A 19,674-nucleotide genomic window follows, 5' to 3' on the forward strand; every position below is an offset into this window, starting at 1 on the left:
AAGATGGCAAATAAGAAACTTCAGCAACCCGTCTAGTAACAGTAGCTTTTTATTTCTTCATCATTTCATACAAGGTAACCTAATACCTACAATCCAACTTATAGATCTTTCAATAATTTTCCTCCAGAATATCCGTCAAAAAAAGAAAATCCACACGCACTAACAACTTGATTAACGTTAATTGAAATCACACAATCCGTACAAAATGCCAAATGGCACTATATACAAATACTTACTTTTATAGATAAATGTGCTACATAGCATATTATTAGAAACTTTAACTTGGGTAGACTACAAAGTAACCTGATACCTACAATCCAACTTATAGATCTTTCAATAATTTCCCTACAGAATACCCATCGAAAAAAAATCCACACGCACTAACAACTTGATTAACTTTAACTGAAATCACACTAAGCCGTACAGAATGGCACTATATACAAATACTTTTATAGATAAATGTGCTACATAGCATATTATTAGAAACTTTAACTTGGGTAGCTAAATCAATAATATTACACTGATATTGTAAAATGACTTATACCCAGCTGGATGGGGGTGGAGGAAGAACGGCTACGATATTAGCTTTAGCCACCAAACATATAAATTTCTAAACCTAAGGAATAATAAGTCAGACTTCAATCCTGGGGTAAGTAGACCAACCCCGAAGTTACAAATGTAAATATGAGGGTAAATAACATGGAAATATCCTCGAATTTGAATTTTAGACAAAGGACAACCCGTAATGCAAAACCCTTTCACAAAACAGTAAGTTTCTCCAAGGGTAAATCTAGCAATTACTCCACACTAGGAGATCAGCGAGGACATGATTACAAAAAGAATCAATTATCTTAAAGTAATCTCAAGGCGTTGGTGGCATTTAAGGTCGCCCACCAGGTCTTGGGAAACTATCAAGAATCTCGATGACTTTGCGCAGTCGTGGATCATCTGCAGGGATCTCGCGTTCCTGATGAAAGTACCAAGTTCAAATATGGATTATGTGCACATAACTAAAAGAGAATATCACTGAAGGGATATGAGCAACAACATTGAACATGCAAGCAAAAGTGTATTCTGCCCGTTAAATCCAATCTGATCTAGTGTTGTCAGAAGTGCATGTGTTTCCACAGTTTGGAAGGATCTTATCAATGTCCATGAATTATATGCCTTCAAAAAAACATAGAAGTATAATAGAATAGAGTAATGGACTAACCTTCAAACCATCGAAGTATGCTTCCACAGCAGGCTGAGAAGGAACATACCTCCGAGCTTGCATCAGATCCCACAAGTAGTTAGCTGTTGTATATCCGCCAGTCTGCAGTATCCAATAGCAGTTAAATGTGTATACAGAAGCAATGATGCAAAAACAACCCCATGCATGCCACAATAAGGAAAAGAAATATGCTAGTATGTGAAGAATTACCTTTTCACGAGCTGCAACGAGGAGAAGATCACTACCCATTCTTGCGGTCAAGAAAACGTTTCTTGAGGTCATATCTACCTGCAGAAACAACAAAGAAGTAAGCCATATCGACAAGTAAGCAAGGAAGATAAATTCATAGCAGAATTGCAGTAGTAACTGACATACCAGAGCATCCTGAGCAATTTGCATACCCTTGGGAGTATGACCCACCATGGCTCCCTCTACAAGAGTCTGCAGTCAAAACAGAACAATCAAGTTTAGTACAGCATAAAAAGTCATATTTCAACAAGACATTATTAGTGTTCCCCCCCCCCCCCCCCCTTCCCAGTCCCAGCATCATGAGTGATGTACTCATCTTCATTTACTTTGCACTTTGTTATAGCTATAACTACTAGAAATATGAGAACTTCAACTGCACACCGTGAAACTCAGATTTTAGGGGACATTATGAGCGACCAACACCTGATCTAATATCAGTATCAATAAGAAATCTCTAAAAAAATTTAAGAGGAGAATACAAGTTTGCCAATATCATTAGTCTTGGCAATGAAATAGTAGAAGACACCAGATCAATATTTTTGGAAAACTACCGTATACACTTCAACAAATGGTGGCCTGCCAGAATCCAGGAAATCCTGAAATACTTTGTAGCCACGCTCAAGGTCTCCAGAATGCAAGTAGCACCTGCTCGGCAATCAACAATCAAGAAAACATAAGCATGAGCACCATCATTTAGGTGCAGTCTAAGCCAGAAGATTTAGAATCAGAGTAGCAGATAAACATATACCCAAGAGAGAGCACCATAGAAGCCCACAAATGGACATGGAAAACAAAAACTGGAGATATTAGCGTACAGATTGAAGACGATTCCGACGCGTTTTAGGAAACCATCTAGAATGACTTACTATAATCGAACATCAGAAAAGCAGTCTAACCCAAGGTGAAGGATGAAATCCCAAAAAAGCTAGAATGACTAGGAATTATAATTTATGGCTGGAAGCGACCTATATGAGTCACTAAAACAAATCTTGGAGCACCGCAAAGCAATGTCCTTTATCAGCTTCAGCAGGATGAGTCCGATGTATCCCTCTTCCCTGATTTTATCTTGCATCCACTTACTCTCAGTGTAGAAGAGGGTGAATGAAAGATGAAACATGGGGAGAATTACAAAGAAAATCAGGGAAGACCAGAGGAACATGTATCAGAGAGAACTTATGACTGAGATTAATAGGGCACAAAAACTTGATGGATTTAATGAAGATAAATTAGAAACAAGAACTGATAATTCCCAAAAAAATCCTAAATTACTTAAGTGAACTTTACTATAATACTCCTGATAATGTTAGTTTAACTGTCCAAAAACTGTTAAAATTCACTTCCAAATACAAGAAATTCTCTAAATTATAGAACTTGAATTTTCCTCTTATTTTTTATTTTATATTATTATCTCCGTTGGTTACAGCAACATATCCAACAGCTCTAATGAATCAAGTAAATGAAAATCAACGCTAAGCACAGAAACAACTCCTGACAAGAAATAGCAGCAAACTCCTTCAAACTTCCTCTGTGCGAAGTAGTGTCAAGATTACTAGGTGCAAGCACTTCTGAAGCGAGATACAAAAGTCACTAGGGGAAAGTACTCAATGTGCCAAAGCGAAGGGACTTGTTAAAATGACCAATAGTCCAAACATATCTGGCAAAACAAGCATCCACTTTCCAGTCATCATAAGTTGTATTTTCAATGTCAACTTGATTCTCATCACCCGGAATAATTTCTTCTAAATGAAAGTTTAACTGAGCTCAAGTTGCACATATCTCGACATAGTTATCCACAGATTATGAGCAATGGTTAAATCTCTAGAATCGGAAGATTTTGTACAAGATCATGTAGCAATCAGAAATTTTGAGCAGAAGACATCACTTCTCCAATAATCCTACTAGTACAGATCACTAAGGGTAAGATAGCCACAGTACGATGACAGTCTTTGAAAAATTCAAGGTAATTGAACATGTCTGATAAAAAACTACCTACTTTCAAGATCTAGCATCAAAAAGGTATAGTACGATCAGTTGTAAGGTCATGGAGAACTTCAAGACAGCCTGCTAAACAGATAGTGTTCACTGTTCACTATTGATGGAAAAATCTTCTTATTTTGCATTAAATTTTATGCTACATTTAGCAAAAAAACTTGAGTTAACAGAGACATCCAAGTAGGAATGAAATGATGTAAGCAGATTGAAGTGGAGCTATTCAAGGCCCAACTGGCCAAGAGAACATCACAATTGGCCTCATTACTTGAGTGTGATCTAATGCACATAGATGAAGAGTGCTTGAATACAGCTCCGTAAGGAAGAAAAGCTGAAGTTTGATAGGATTACTGGAAGTTGAATTCCAACAATCTAAAGTTGGGTGAGCAACTCTTCTTCCCATCATCATAAGGTTCAAGGACACATGGCAATGCTCACATCTTAATTGTGAGGGAATCAAAGAGAGATCATATGGTAACAATAAAGCAAGTTACAACTCCCTGTACTACATATATGACCATTTCCACTAAATCACCTCCTAACCTACGCAGAGGAATATTCCACAGGAAATCAACAAATTTCCAGATACCACTTTGACCAATTTTGGTGCTCACAATTTCCCATATGTCCATATGTTGTGACCTATCATACCTGGAATCAGGTATTGGTACCGCATGCAAGTAAGGAACCGAGTATCAGATTGAATATCTAGAGTATAGTATAAATAATAATATAAACTGCCTACCTATCACAATAGTTGCAACGACTATAGTTGCAGCTTTGTATTTTAGTAACTTTTGTATCACAAAGTAACATGATTACCATTACTAAACCAACAAACAAGAATTAAGTACACCACTCCATTCATAATTACTTCCCTCTCTCCTCATCCCCTCCCGTTCCCCCACCCCCCCAAACAACCAACGGTATGTAACACTAATTAGACCCAACTCCACCAACTCAACCCCCAGAAAAACATGACTACCACCGTTGCTTAGGTCCACCACCCTTGAAAGCTCCAAGATTTTCGAAGCCATGAAGGAGGAGCAAGGTGACGAAGCTAATGAACCAATCATTGCAGCAACAAGGACAAGATGCCCTATTTTCTACGACATCACCGTCTTTAAGCTCCTCGATCAAAATAGTTCTCGAACTCCTTCATCTCTCAATTGACCTTGTTATGGTTGAGTTCGGTCGAAGATTTCAGATCTAGAAACTTTCTACCCAAATTCCACCATGATAAGGTGAAATCAGTCACAATATCCCCTTTGCGAGGACGGGTTGTTGAGTTTGGCCAGATTCAATCATTGATAAATCAAGTCTTAAGTCTTAAACCCTCTCTCACGTACGTTGACCATTCTTATTATTCACCCACTGATTTTATTTCTTTGCTTTGTTAATTATGCTTAATAAGGACAAAGCTTAAAAATTCCCTAAAACATACTCTTACTGAAGATGAAATAGGTAAAGCTAACAAAACTGTGCATCCCAATAAGAATAAAACAAGCCAAAATTCACTTGTCTTCAGCTAACCCTTGCATCTCACACTTACATTATCAAGCTAAAAGTGTGAATAATCTATATTGATAAACAACAAGAATTTAAATTGTAGCGAGACATGAAGAGTATCACCTATAAACGGGAACGGATAAAAGACACTCAAACGGGACACTTTATAGACAAGACATAAGACCTAAATCTATAGAATCATCTCTGATCCAATTTACATAAGTCAAAGAATGGCACTTGAAGCAAAGTCAAAGTGCTTGAAGACCTCAAAGATAATTTCTTCATTTTTTGTCATTGTCTAAATTGGGAAAATTTGACCATTAATATCTTGGAAAGTTTGACAAGAATAGTTCCAACTATATTCATTCTTCCTTAAAGTTTACACAACCCCAATGGGGATGTCTCCCCAACTCATATTCTGACCTGTTACACATGTGAAATATTTAAGTTCTTCTTAAAGTCTCCTTTCTTTCTCTTTCTAGTCATCTCCTGCCATCTGACCATCACCACATTAATTACGTCTCCCCTACTTCATAATCAATTATACCCTGTCCACCATCACAAAAGCACTAAAATCACCAATAAACAAGTCATGATCTATGTAATCATCTACTATCGTACATACACAAGGACTATCAAATCTCATGTAAAGGCGTTTGACTTCTGCTTTAAATTATACTCAAAAAATATGGTTTAAACACTTTGAGTAATAAAGCTTTCCCCTCAAAAATCCACTAATAGTTCACCAATTGATCAATTCTGACGGGAAAACAGCAAAAACAACTATGACAAGGACACCACTAAGAACAAAAAGTGTTATCTAAAGTGAGATGTCGTTGCAACTTGTTTTCTTCTGAGTATATAACTATACATCACCTGACTATTTAGAAGTGATTGTATGAATGGAGAGCAAACCCTAGTATAGTCCCCTTGTGAAAGCCTTTTTCTATGAGCATGTTCACTTTCTCATTGTACGGAAAGGAATTCGTTCCTACTCAAAAGACTAACATAGTCCCATGGAGTTGTAATTCGCGGGTCGAGCCTGTTCTCTGCTATCTAAACACGTATACGACAATTTTCCTCATTAGTTACCTTATTATTGAAGTGTGTTTGAGCAATAAAGTAGTATTATAAATATGAGAAAAAAAGAAATCAATAAATCAAGTAATAAACAGATGACTTCACGTTACGTGATGTTTGAATCCCGCACTTTTGGAGTTTTTATCAACATGGATGTGATCACATCGATTCAATCATTTTGATCTCCAATTAAGCAACCTCATACTAGGTCAATTACTAAAGGCTTAACCAGTATTTAGGCTTAGGATTTATCATAACAAGAGCAATTTCCGAATCTAGAACAATTGCTTGCAAAAATGGCCCCTTCTATTAGATGGAACATATGTAAGAGCATAACTTGAAGAACAAATTTGGTAAAACAAATATGTTTCTATACCCTACTAAAGAAGAGAAAAAACATTAAGCATCTTTAATCATGAATGTATTATTTAGAAGCCATAGAACGTAATACCTCATAACTTGCAAGGTTATAAAAACATCAGGACAACAGTTATCTCGATCGAGCATCTTTAATAGCGTTTCCACTGCCTGCCACGATCACCAAAAGATTCTGAATTTAGTAAAATAAAGATAACTTGACCATACACTTTCAAGAGATTCCTCAGAAAAGTTTTTGATGTTGACATTGTCCTTGTACACTAGTTTGTTAAGTTAATGCCAAAACCCCGTCTCATTATATTTTGTTTGGCATTAAATAAATTGTTCTTCCTATCTTCCTCCCTTCCGAAAACTTTCATTTACAAGAAGTTTCAACATCCACAAGAAAATATAAAAGATAATTAGGGAGCTATATTTCAGTCACTGCGAAGATGGATGTTCAAAAGAAATCTAGGGTAACAAGAAAAAATTATCCACCGAAGAAACTTAAGGTAGCATTGAATTTACAATTTTTTCACCATATACTCCCGGCAAATTTTTTTTTGCACCATATACCCTTTCAACTTTTAAAATTCACCATATAATCACGACGTTTTAAAAAATACTGCCACTTGTCCTTAATGACTAACGGACCGTTATTCATTTAATCCCTAATCTCCTCTCTAAACCTAATGAATCATCCAAACCTAACCCTCTCTAACTCTAACCCCTAATTAACCATAAACATCCAACCACCATGCCTACCCCTTCCCCCACTGCCCCACTACCCCCGAAGACGGTGTGGGGGAAAGGAGGGGGGCTACGAAGGAGGGGAAGGGGATTCGGGGGTGGTGAGGAGGGGAGCTTCGGGGTAGGGTGGTGGTTGGGTGGTTGGGGTAGATTAGGAGTTAGGGTTCGAGGGGGTCAAGTTTAGATGATTTAATTAGAGTTAGAGGGGAGATTAGGGATTAATGACTAAAGGAGTTAACGTCCGTTAGTCATTAAGGGTAAGTAGATGCATTTTTTATAACGCCGGGGGTATATAGTGAATTTCAAAAGTCAAAATGGTATATGGTGCAAAAAAATTATCAAGGGTATATCGTAAAATAACCGTTGCATTTATTTAGGCATGTAAGTGATATTTTACAAGTATTGACAAATTTCACTACAATCCTTACTAAAAAAATTAGGTATAGTAATTCCCAACATAACATCATTGGAACAAGTCACATAAGTGGCAATTTGATTTTGTTTTATGTTTTTTTCGTTTAATTGTGTCTAATAGTATTATAAATGCACTGTTTGGGATATTTACAAATATATTTTAAATTTATTTATTTATATGAAGTTCAAAGGTTTAGTACTAACAAAAAGTAAAAAGAAAAGAAAAAAAAAACCAATGGTTTACACTTTACTGTATATAGTTGTTCACTGTTTGAGGCGCAGGGAAGGGGGTGTTGCGTGGTGGAGGGCTGCTAGTGAGGGAGGCGCAAGGGAGGTCGTGGGGGTGGGCTGGTGGGTCAAGGGATAGGGGTTGGGTTAAGGAGAGTTTAGGGTTTTGTTAGGTTTAATTAGGTTTATTTAGGGTTTTTTAGGGTTAAATAGTTAATTAGTTAACTGAGCACTAACATTCGTTAGTCAAAAGGGCATTTTGGATAATTTTTTAAAAGATTAGGGGTATCTGGTGAATTTTGATAAAGGTGAAGGGTATTTGGTGAATTTTGAAAAAAGTGGGGATATTTGGTGAATAAATTCTTTTGTCAGGAGTATTTGGTGAAATAACCGTAATATATTATATTATTTTGAAGACCTAGATATCTCCCTTCAACAATCTACCGTTCCTTCGATGATCGATCTTGGTTAGGCATGTTTGGTACTCATGGCCTCTTATATTAAGGATAGGTTCTACTTCCTCCTTTCTTTTTAGTTTACTGACTACTTTGGGGGAGAACCAGGGAGGAAGTTCAAAAGTATGAGAGAGAAACTAAAAAGATGGAGAGAGACTAAAAAAATGAGAGAAACTAAAAAGGTGGATTAAAATATTAAAGAGGATATCATGGGTGGAAACAGAGGAGAAAGTAGATGGGATATGTTGCCAAGACTAGAAAAAGCAATGATGTGTAGATTAAAAAGCAACGGACTAAAAAGGAAAGTTTGTAAATTAAAAAGAAAAGAAGGGAGTTAGTGAAGAGCATACTAGATTATTCCCCTTACCCATTTGTTTGCACCTTGGGAGGGTTATGAGGTACATGAGAGGGATTTACAAGTAAGAAAGTTTATCATTGGTTAGAATGACTAAAGAGTGCTCATTCTTGTTCAAAGCAATACTATATGGTACATAATTCAATTTAATACAAGATACACAAACATATACACATAACGCTACCTTGGTGAATCAAGCATGATTAGGTACAAAAAATTATATGGATACATAAAAGATCAATATACATATATGAATGAAATTATTAAGCCTTCTCTTTTAGGTGAAAGGAAACTCCTCTCATAAAAATTGGGATGCTAGAAGATATGTCAAAGTTTCTCCTTCATTTTTTTATTTTATGTTCGGAAGAAGAAATCAGTTGATTCCTAACGCATGAAAAGTTGTATTTTTTCTAATGAGTTGAGTTAGACTAGAAAATAAGAGGTAAACTAAAGCTAACAACCACAACACTAGAGCAGTGTTCAATTTCTTGATCCTCTCTCCTCTCACTCTCTCTCTTCTTCGCTCTGGAAATATGGTTCACATTACTAACACGCTTCTCAACAATGAACCCCTAGAATATGCTTCTTCCCACCTAGCCAATTGTGCAACACATAAATGGAACATATATTTTCAACAATTTTTGTGTTTTGCCCTCAAATTGTAATGTGAAAATCAGTTGATTCCTAACGCATGAAAAGTTGTATTTTTTCTAATGAGTTGAGTTAGACTAGAAAATAAGAGGTAAACTAAAGCACAACCACAACACTAGAGCAGTGTTCAATTTCTTGATCCTCTCTCCTCTCACTCTCTCTCTTCTTCGCTCTGGAAATATGGTTCACATTGCTAACACGCTTCTCAACAATGAACCCCTAGAATATGCTTCTTCCCACCTAGCCAATTGTGCAACACATAAATGGAACATATATTTTCAACAATTTTTGTGTTTTGCCCTCAAATTGTAATGTGAAAATCAGTTCACGGTATGGGGGTCAAACCCACAATATGACCTGGCAAACAATCATTGCCACTTTTTTTTAACTTTGAGTATGATACACCAAAGGGAAAAAGTCTTAACCTGGAGTCTCTAGAGCAATTTATTATACTAATGGCAAGCCACAAAGTCAAGAGACCAAGATCCTAGGTACCTCATATATATCTGTGTATCTGTGTGTGTGTGTGTGTGTGTGTGTGTGTGTGTGTGTGTGTGTGTGTGTGCGTGTGTGTGTGTGCGTGTGTGCGTGTGTGTGTGCGTGTGTGTGCGCGTGTGCGTGTGTGTATTCAGATACTTGTTAGATTTATATCAATGTTTACTTTCACATTACCAGCTTTTTATATTTTTTAATTATGTAACTAAAGAAATTAATTGTCCAGGTAATCAATTTTCCCCCAAATTCTCGTTTTCCTCCTCATCTCTATACTCTTAAACCTGTGATCTACTACTTCACCTCACAACTCAATTCTAAATTCTCTTCTTCCTCCTCATTTCTCTATAGGACTCTCTTTACCACCTCGGGCTTTTTTTCTAAAGAGGATGATTTGTAATAGATATTAGAACCATTAAATTCACCCACCATTATGAGTTATAGTCCCTAGTTCAAATTCACGGATTCAGCAAAACCTGAACAGAACCAATGCCTACTCTAATTTAATGTTCCCTCTCGTGGAAAAGATTTAAAAAATCATCATCTAACATCTAAATGAGCATAGTTTAGAATCATAGAATTTCTAACTAAATTAGGGAGAACTAACAACTTCGATTCGCACATGAACATGGACACCTTTGTCAAGGACACAAGGAGACCTTTTAATACTTCCTGCAGACCCTTTCCAGCCATATACATTGCAAATGGCATCTAAAGCACATCATAATTAATATTCTTCAAGAAAATTTACCTAGACTATCTAAGCTAACTGAAATTTATTAGTAATATGCAAACCCTTCTACCAGGAAGATAATATGTCAACTCCAAAAGCAAGTCATATAAGAAGATTGCTATTAACAGATAACCTCTGAATTTCGAAGATCTGCAAGAGCTTGAAAAGCCACATGATAAACAGTTAGCCTCTTGTCCACATATCCACCACGCCTATTGATATATTCCGCAGTGGGAATATTGAACAACTCTTCTGGAGAAACACTAATCATAACATTTTCAGCCGTGGGACCCGTCGGTTCTGCAGAGGACCATCCTTTGGACTGCTCAACCAGCTCAATAATCTTTCATGTGAATGGAAAATGTTGATCATATTAGGAACAGATATGTGAATAATCTAGTCAGAGAATATAGGGTAGCAGATGAATACCCTACTAGCTGCATCATCAGCCAAAGGAATCTTGTTCTTATGAGCAAGAATAAGACCAGCATAGCAGAACTTGTTCAATCCAAGACCAGCAGCAGTCATATCACGAACAATTGCATACCTATAGATAAGCCAACAGGTTAAACATAGATATCACAACTTTAGGAGTGAGAAAAGTCAGAAAACATCTAGTAAACAAGTTGGCAAGGCACTCAAGATATATACTAATAGAAGTTTGAGACAGTCCCTCTGTTTAAAAAAAAAACACATGGGATCTTGTTAAATTCGTTATGATGTGTATATACAATATAACTTTATATAATTTATTAATAGTCAAGGGTGGCATTTGGGACCATGAAAAAGAATATGTTACAACTAATTACAAACACAGAGTACTAACAAAGGGACTGTTACACCAGCTGTACATCCACATCTTCACATATAGACCAGCTGTACATCAAGTATCCTCTTCTAGACATAACATATTTAGCACAAATTATTGCCAAAAGCATCCATCTACCAACTTGGGGAAGGGGAGAGGGAAAAGAGTTTGCAGAAAAAGTTAGCGATAATTCATAAACAGGGACAAATAATTGAACAATCTCTCCAAAAGGGCAAAAAATACAGAATGATTCAGGATCACAACAGCTTTTAATTTTTCAAATATATTGAGACAAATCAGATAATATTGATCCTCGGACTACAACAAATTGTTAGACCATTCCCAAGATATAATAAAAAAGATGAGAGAGATAGAGGAAAGTATGGAGAAAAAAGCCCCAATTCTAACGAAAAAAACCCTAGCCAATTTCTTCTGCAATTCCTTAATTTTGCCCCAAATCATGCCATTTCCCTCATCCAAATCTCGATATTCTGCTAACTCCTGTTGTCAGTGAGTATTCCCTCTACAAAAGTGTTATGTGAAGCCAAAAGTCTTCTCCAAAAAAGTTCTTGTAATTTCCCCAAATCAAGTTTATCTTATGTGAGAAATGTTCCTTCTATCCTCTGGTTCTTTCAGTTAAATTCAACGGCTTTAATTTCTCGAATTACTGGGAAGTCTATAAATCGGATTAAAGGGTTTAATTTCCTTCCACTCAAATTTAAAGAGGGGTTCCTGGCTAAAGTTTGTAGATTTCACACTTTCGGTGTGTCGAGTGTGCTAGTTAGACCTTCGATTTCGTTCTTGGGCGTGGCTGGTATCCTTCATTGGTCTTGGTGTGTGTTTCTTTGGAGAGATGAAGTGACACTCTATTGCTCCATGACCTATGTTGCTTGTTGTTTTGTGGGTCTTCCTGTTTCGAAGACATCATGTCCTCATCTTATGGGAAGAAGTCTCATTGTTCATTTAATGCAAGGTTACTTTCTTTCTCTTTTTCATTCTCAATTTATTATCCAAGGATATGATTGCATGAGGTCTTCTATTTTTTAGCCAAATACTTTCGGAACTTTGTTTTGTGTGGTGTATATCGTAGTCTCACAATTGGAAATTTTGGTTTCCTTTTTTTAGCCCAATTCATGTAGCTCCGTTATCATGTTAATCTTGTATGTTCAACTCATGGGAAGAAACTTACTTGTGTTCCACTCTATTACTCCGTATGCATGAAATTAAACTCTCTCTTACCGTTAGAGAACGGCCAATCTATAACGGATTTTGGATTTGTCGTTCTGCGTAATCCCATTACGGAACTCCGTAATAAAAATCACATATTTCTCGCCACGTTGTCCGTTCCATAACGCGAACTCACCGCGTTAGAACGCTTTTATCCCTATTACATTCGTTCTTTTCAAACATTGGCCAAAATATTTTATGATTTAACTATATAGCTGATGAAACATGATTTGATAGATTTGATTACATTATGTTGTCAGAATGCTTAATAAGCTAAAAAATGCAAATAAGGTTAGAACATATCAACGTGAATTTTTTTAATTCACGCCGCGTCGGCCGCAAAACATTCTATTTCCCCATTACAAGTCGTTCCCGCGACAATGCGACCGCTCCCGAGAACGCAATCGCGACCGTTCCCGAGAACACAACCGCGACCGCATTGTTTTCCTTTGGGTGTATGTTATTCTTCACCTATAATCTATCATATATAAGTGAAAAATTGTTACAAGAATTTATTATCTCAAGTAGAATATTTAGAAGTTTCTTCTTGAGTCTCTGGTTAACAGTATGATAATAGAGAATTTGTATTTCCACTTGAGATATTATTCAATAACTCCATTCGAGGCCCCAGACGTTCTTGGAATGGAGAGGAGTGTTTTTCGCATCTTTTGCCCACTTAAGGCTTTTTCTATTATATGCATCAAATTTCTATTTAAAAAACATTTTATGAAAACTCCCAATTAATTAGTCAATTATATTGGTAATTAATTCATTCGTTTGTTATATATGAGCACCTAAACCATCGGATGTTTTTCATCTCAAGAAACATTGTTAAGGTACAGGTTATCTTTTGGTTTTCATTACCATTGTTAGCTTCTTAAGTCTCCCAGTTTTTGAGTTTGGACTTCTTGTCATTCATGTCGTAGCAATATCTAGAAATCCAAAATTAGTTTTTAGTAGATATTAGTTGGAAATTTGTTGGGTTTATTGCAAAAATATTCTCTTCTCTTTAACTTCCATCTTTCGCTATAGAAGATATTTGAGTGGACTCCTATGTAGCTCCTTCAATAGTGTCTCTTCATCCCTGAAGAGATAATTTTTTCAATCTTGTCGTTTTAAGTTCCTTTTTTTTGTATTTTGTATTTTTGATAATAAATATAGCAAGTTGGAATGCTTGTGGTATTGGTAGACCATCTCTACCAGAAGAAGTGAAGTCATTTTGTTTTTTGCATAGTATCTCTTTGATGATTCTTTGGGAATCTATGTCCGAGGCTTCCCCCTATTATTCTTGGGGGACGCAGGCTGGCTTCACTTACTCTAACTATGCATTTTGTAGAAGACTAATTCTAATACCCCCTTTGTGCTTGATGTTAGTCAAAAGTCTGGCAGGTTAATTATATGGGATATTCATTTGCTTGTTTCAAATTCTAGATTTCACTTCATCTTCATTTATGCTCCTGCTAGCAACTCGTTTAAGGATTGTCGATTGAATCCGGATCGTGATGTTGATTTACTTTAGCCTGTCATTTTGGAAGAGGGGAATAATAATTTAATTGCAAATTTTGAGGATGAAGAAATCAAAGCGGCAGTTTTTTACTTAGCTCCGGACAAAGCCCATGATGGATATCCTCCCTATTTCTTTCAAAAGTATTCGAGCACTCAAAGCTTTTTTTCATTCTGGTTTTATTTTGTCAGAAATCAATCACACTTTCATCGCTTTGATTCCCAAAATCAAAAATCCGTCTAATGCTAATCATTTTAGACCAATTAGCCTATGTTCGACCATTTATAAGATTATCTCGAAGGCTATTACTAATAGATTAAAAATAGTCCTTGAAAAACTGATTCATCCTCTCCACGGACAAACAGGTTATTATTACTCCTCTGTCCCATAATACTCTTGACACTTATTAAGGCACGTAGTTATAGATGATAAGTTGTTGTTTAGCTATCAATTGTTATTTAATTGAAAAGTATATGTGTAGTAGTTAATAGTTAGTAAAAGTAGTATTATTTTATTTTAAAGAGAGAGAATGTGGGTCATGGTTAAAAGGTAGAATGATTAAAATAATAGTGGGTCATATCCCAAAAAAAAATGTTAAGAGTATTGTGGGATAAATAAAAAAGAAAAGTGTAAAGAGTATTCTGCAACGGAGAGAGTAATAGATAATATTCTGATTGCGCATGAACTTTCTCACTCTCTAAGTTGAAAGTCAGGAGAGATGAATTGCTATTAAATTGGATATAGAGAAAGCCTATGATAGACTCGAATGGGAATTTATCTTCATTACTCTTCAAAAAATAGGTTTTTGTGAAAAATGGATTCAGTGGATTAGTAGTTGTATTAGATCAGTCTTTTTCCTTTCTTGTTAACAGTATTCCGAGGTTCCCTTGGAATAAGGAAGGGTGATCCCCTTTCTCCCTATTTGTTTATCCTTTTTCTGACCTGACGATGTGAATGGCGCCAGGAATGGCCCGGAGGCCCCCTTCGGATCCGAAGACTGACTTTCGAACTGAGGGTCTTTGTGCAGAACTTTTAGCTCGTCAACTTTCCTTTCATATGGGGGCTTATAAGAGCTCTAGTGGGGTGAAAGTGGGTAAGTTAGGAATCAAAGTTCCTTTTCTTACCTTTGCGAATGATATCATCATCTTTGCTAAAGCAAATGTGCATATTTGTCATGTGATTAAAGAGATTTTAGCTAATTATTGCTCCATGTCGTGCGAATTAGTTAATTTTCATAAATCAATCTTCTAATGTTCCACTAATGTTAGAATGGAAGATAGAGTCCTATTTCGAGAGATCCTTCAAAAGACTCTTTGGAGGAGTACCTTGGTTGTCCTATTTTTTCTAAGAAGGTTAATAAAAATACTTTTTCTAAGATCTCGCAAACAGTTTCTAATCAACTATCGAAATAGAAGGCCAATTCTCTTAAGAAAGCAGGTAGAAGTATTCTAATTAATGGTAACCTAGCTACTAAAGCGAATTATCAAATGCAAAGTTTTTTTGCTTCCCAAGTCAACTCTAAATCTTCTTATAGAACTTATAGAAATTTTCTTCTGGAATAAAAACCAGTAACAATTTAATTGGTTGGGACAAGATTTACCTCCCTAAAATAGGGGTGGTACGGGATTTCGAAAGGATATGTAAAAAATAAAGCTCTTCAGATGAATTTTTTATTAACGCTGATTTTGAATCCTAATAATCTTTGGGTCCAGGTTATCAATAAAAGGTATGTTAAACATCTAGATATTATGAAAGTCAAGACTCTTGTTTCAGCTTCGTGGCTATGGAAAAAACTTATGTCTAAGGTCAGAATTTGCGAAAGGTCTTAGATGGATTGTTGGGGGAAGGGGCTCAAATTAACCTTTGGGAGGATAATTGGGTTTTCCCTTAACCTATCACTAAAATTATTAGCCCCCCTTCTAGTCTTTCTAACCTTAAAGTCCAAGATGTGATTTTAAATGTTACAAGTTGGAACACTCAGTTTTTGAATTCCTTTCTTCCTGATTCTATTGTAAACAATATCAAAGCCGTTTATATTCCAAATTATTCGACTCCGTATAAGGATTTGGGGTCTTATGAAAGATGGGTCTTTACCATTAAATCAGGGGACCCATTTGTTGCAAGGTATTGACCTTGTAAACAAAGTGGATTTTAATTGGATTTCGAACATTAATATTCCTCCAAAAGTCACCTCCTTCCTTTGGAAAATATTTAACAACGGATTTCCTACTAAGGATAGACTTCAAAGAAGCCATGTTTTTACCCCAGCAATGTGTTTTGTGTGATTTGAATAGAGAGACGCTTTCTCATCTTTTCATCCATTGTAATTATACTAAATATACCTTTAATATTCTTCAATGAAGGATTCCTGGCGGCTTTTCCCAGTCCACCCTTAGATCTGTCTTTTAGTGATCTCATTAGTATGGTGATGCTCATCCAAGCTAGCTATTTTTTGGTGGTTTATTTGGTTCACTAGGAATCAGTATGTATTTAAACACATCCGTTATTCTGCCTTTGCTACAGCTAGTCGTATTACCAATTTCCTTCGGGATTGGAATGGTGCTCAAGATATTGAAAGGAAACTTCTTCCCTCCAATTTGATTTTTAGGCCCTCTTCCTTCAATCCTTCGTCCAAGATAACTTATATTTGCTTCAACTATTTATTAATGAATTGATTTTACTATCAAAAAAATTTCATGAACAGAGACACATACACTTGATTTAGTCTGCCAGTGGCTGCACATGCATTAAGCAAACAGATGTAGGTTTGACCAGTTGGTTTCACTTCATTTCTCTTCATCTCCTCCAAAATCTTCAATCACAACAAACATTTGTCATCTAGAATAAGATACTTAGATGACAGTTTATAGATGTAGGCAATCTTGAACCACAAGCTATAACTTTATCCAAGATAACCACAGCCATAAGCAAAACATACTTGAATTGCATGTCCAGAGATCTTGCATTTTCCACATGTGGAAATCAATAAATTGTACAGAGTCACCTACAAAAAAGCTAAAACACATCAAAAATCCTTAAAGTGCAAGAAAACTAATGTGGAGGGCACAACACAAACAGATGTAGGACTACATCCAAATAGTTGACAAAGACATCACTTTCTCTCCACGGCAATTTGGAGAAAATTATAGACTAACAAAGCATTTCTATATCACATAATAGAAAAGTAACTTAGCTTATCTACAACAGTGATGCTTATTCAAACTTCCAAGTTCACATTTTGGGAGAAATAATGCCGCCATCTAAAGGTAAACCAGCAATTCACCAACATGACATTAGCCTCAAGAATAATCTATAGGACTATCTGGAAGAATGATCTATAACATCCATCAATTAAACAACATCCATTGTTTAGACAACAAAACATGACCCCACCAAGAGTTTGGAGCAAGTCTGATACTTCAGCTCTTCTTCCTTTCAATCTCTACCTCTCTACGGCATACACATGATAGTGATGAAATATATTATCCAATACTTCTATCTAACATATTGCTTCCTTTGTTAATTATCAATCACTACAGATAGCTCGGGCACACATATCAAAGCAACGGAAAGAGTAGACACATATAAGAAACAAGTGGTCCCCAATGCCATGTGAAAAAGTAAATATGTGAGAGAAAAGTTACGAATAATGGGTGTGTACTGATCCATAGTAAACTTCCATAAAAGAGAACCATTGTGATTCCATCATGTTACCTAGCCAAACTTGCCACCTCATGTGGGAGCAGGGGCAGAAATAAAGCACTGGAATCCTTAGTAAAAGAATAAAGGAAGTATGATTCAGGTGAAACACAATAACAGTACGTAATCTCCAAATCTCATTCATGAAATTCAGTTGTTATGTCCCTAAGCCTCAAACAATAATAGAAGGCGCAATCTATTCAAGGGTAATTTTTTCCTACTTGATTCCCTTTAGGCTTTCAAGGGTGTATAATTTTTTTGATGCTTCAAATGATACATCAGGAGTAGAGCATACCTGAGACACAACTTTAGTAGAAACTGCCATAACTACAACGTCCACATGCAAATGTTGTCTTAATCATCAAAAAAAAAAATCTCAATAAAAGCCCTACTGTATAAGTATATCATCTTCAATAGTTATCCTAAACAAAAGAAGACATGAATAATAATGATACTCCTAAAACGAACGCAGAGTGCACCAAAACAGAAAAAAAGACATTAAAACCCCCCGGGCTTCAGGATTCACTCGAACTAACAACGTTATGCAGAGAAACAATCAAACCAGTAAACATAAGTAAGACATCGAAAGCGCAAAGTAGCTTGCCAAAAGATTTAAACATACATCAGGAAGCAAACCCATTGCTTTCATTTCATCCTTAAAGAAGAAAGCATCCTGCAAACGTCCACCTTTCATCGTTCCGGCAACCAAAGAATGAAATGTATCTCTTGAAGGCTGAACTCCATCAAGCATCATATCATCATAAGCATCTCTCAACAGAAAATGCCTAAAACACCAACAACGCATGAAACCAATTACTTTAAAAACCAAACAGATCCAACAAACTACAAACTACAAACAATTAAAAAAATAAGGGTATAGCAATTGAAGGGTAAATTTAGGTACCTTCGTTGAGCAGTGAGAGAACCCACAACAGTATTGTACTCGGAAACATTATTGGCGTAGTTTCTTCTCGAGTATTCCTCCGTTTGAACAGCGTAATATCGCCGTCCCACTGATCGTAGAAGAGTCCTTCCATGCCCTGACAATGGAGGAAGGAGAAAATGTTACAAAAGAGCTTATGTAAATTAATAGATCGATTCAAAAGAAATATTGGCTTCAGAAGTAGTGAAATGATGCTACCATTATAATTGTTGATGGATTGTAGAAACTTCATGGTTTTTTCCCCCCCGAGGAACTGAAGTGAGAGAGTGGCAAGAGTTTTTATAGCAATGTTAAACCCTGGTGTTTAGATTTGGTATTGCAAACGTTCGCAATTCCAAGTTCCAATATGCAAAACCCTGTAGGTTTAGGGACTTGCGAGTATGGCGGAATGGGCCTGGCACAAGAAATTTTTTCTGGACTTATTTTTAGTTTCTCAAATCTCATTAAGTTCACCTATATTCCGTTCAAATTTAACTCCATTCGTTCAAGTTTACTTTCTTAAAAAAAAACTTACGCCCTATTTAACAAATAGAGTTTAGAGTTTATCGGTTAAAGTTTAGAGTTTGTTGTTAGAGTTTTAACTTTTTGTTCAGCAAATTTGACAACTGTTTTTTATAAATATGTTTGGTAACAATTAACTGATTGCTAAAAGTTTATTGTCATTTGTTTGTGTAAAATGACATTTATACACATTTTGATACATATGTGTAGTATTATTATTAGAGGCAAAAAAAATCATTGAACATATTTTTCCCTAACCCTTTAAAGAATAAGCTCCTATTATGAGCTTTTTGATTTTGAGAGTTTTGTTTCCAAAACTCTCTCTAAACTCTCTTTTACCAAACACCCCATTTAAAGTTTTTGACTAGTCAAAACTCTAAAAGTGGTCCAAAACTCTAATTGTCAAACACACTCTTAGTCTCTCTTTAGCTAATAAGGCGCAACTATTAAGCCTCAATTTCTACTTTTATGTGCTTTTTTATTCTAATTTTCATTAATAAAGATCTTTCTCTTTCTC

The 19,674-nt window shown here is 35.9% G+C and overlaps 1 protein-coding gene across 1 annotated transcript; it reads right to left on the minus strand.

Moving 5' to 3' along the window:
- Window positions 1–221: 221 nt before the first annotated feature.
- Window positions 222–19,063, minus strand: LOC104908489 (pentatricopeptide repeat-containing protein At4g35850, mitochondrial). Its single transcript, XM_010697606.4, has 13 exons — window positions 18,855–19,063; window positions 18,618–18,753; window positions 18,336–18,498; window positions 16,953–17,018; window positions 16,729–16,826; window positions 10,905–11,022; window positions 10,609–10,818; window positions 6,492–6,568; window positions 2,014–2,107; window positions 1,589–1,654; window positions 1,424–1,501; window positions 1,214–1,315; window positions 222–967 (listed from the first exon to the last, which is right to left on the minus strand). The coding sequence occupies exons 1-13, from the start codon at window positions 18,886–18,888 to the stop codon at window positions 881–883; spliced, it is 1,329 nt and encodes a 442-aa protein (XP_010695908.1). The 5' UTR covers window positions 18,889–19,063; the 3' UTR covers window positions 222–880.
- Window positions 19,064–19,674: the final 611 nt, after the last annotated feature.

This window comes from Beta vulgaris, chromosome 6, assembly GCF_026745355.1.
Source record: "Beta vulgaris subsp. vulgaris cultivar EL10 chromosome 6, EL10.2, whole genome shotgun sequence".
Taxonomy (NCBI): Eukaryota; Viridiplantae; Streptophyta; class Magnoliopsida; order Caryophyllales; family Amaranthaceae; genus Beta; species Beta vulgaris.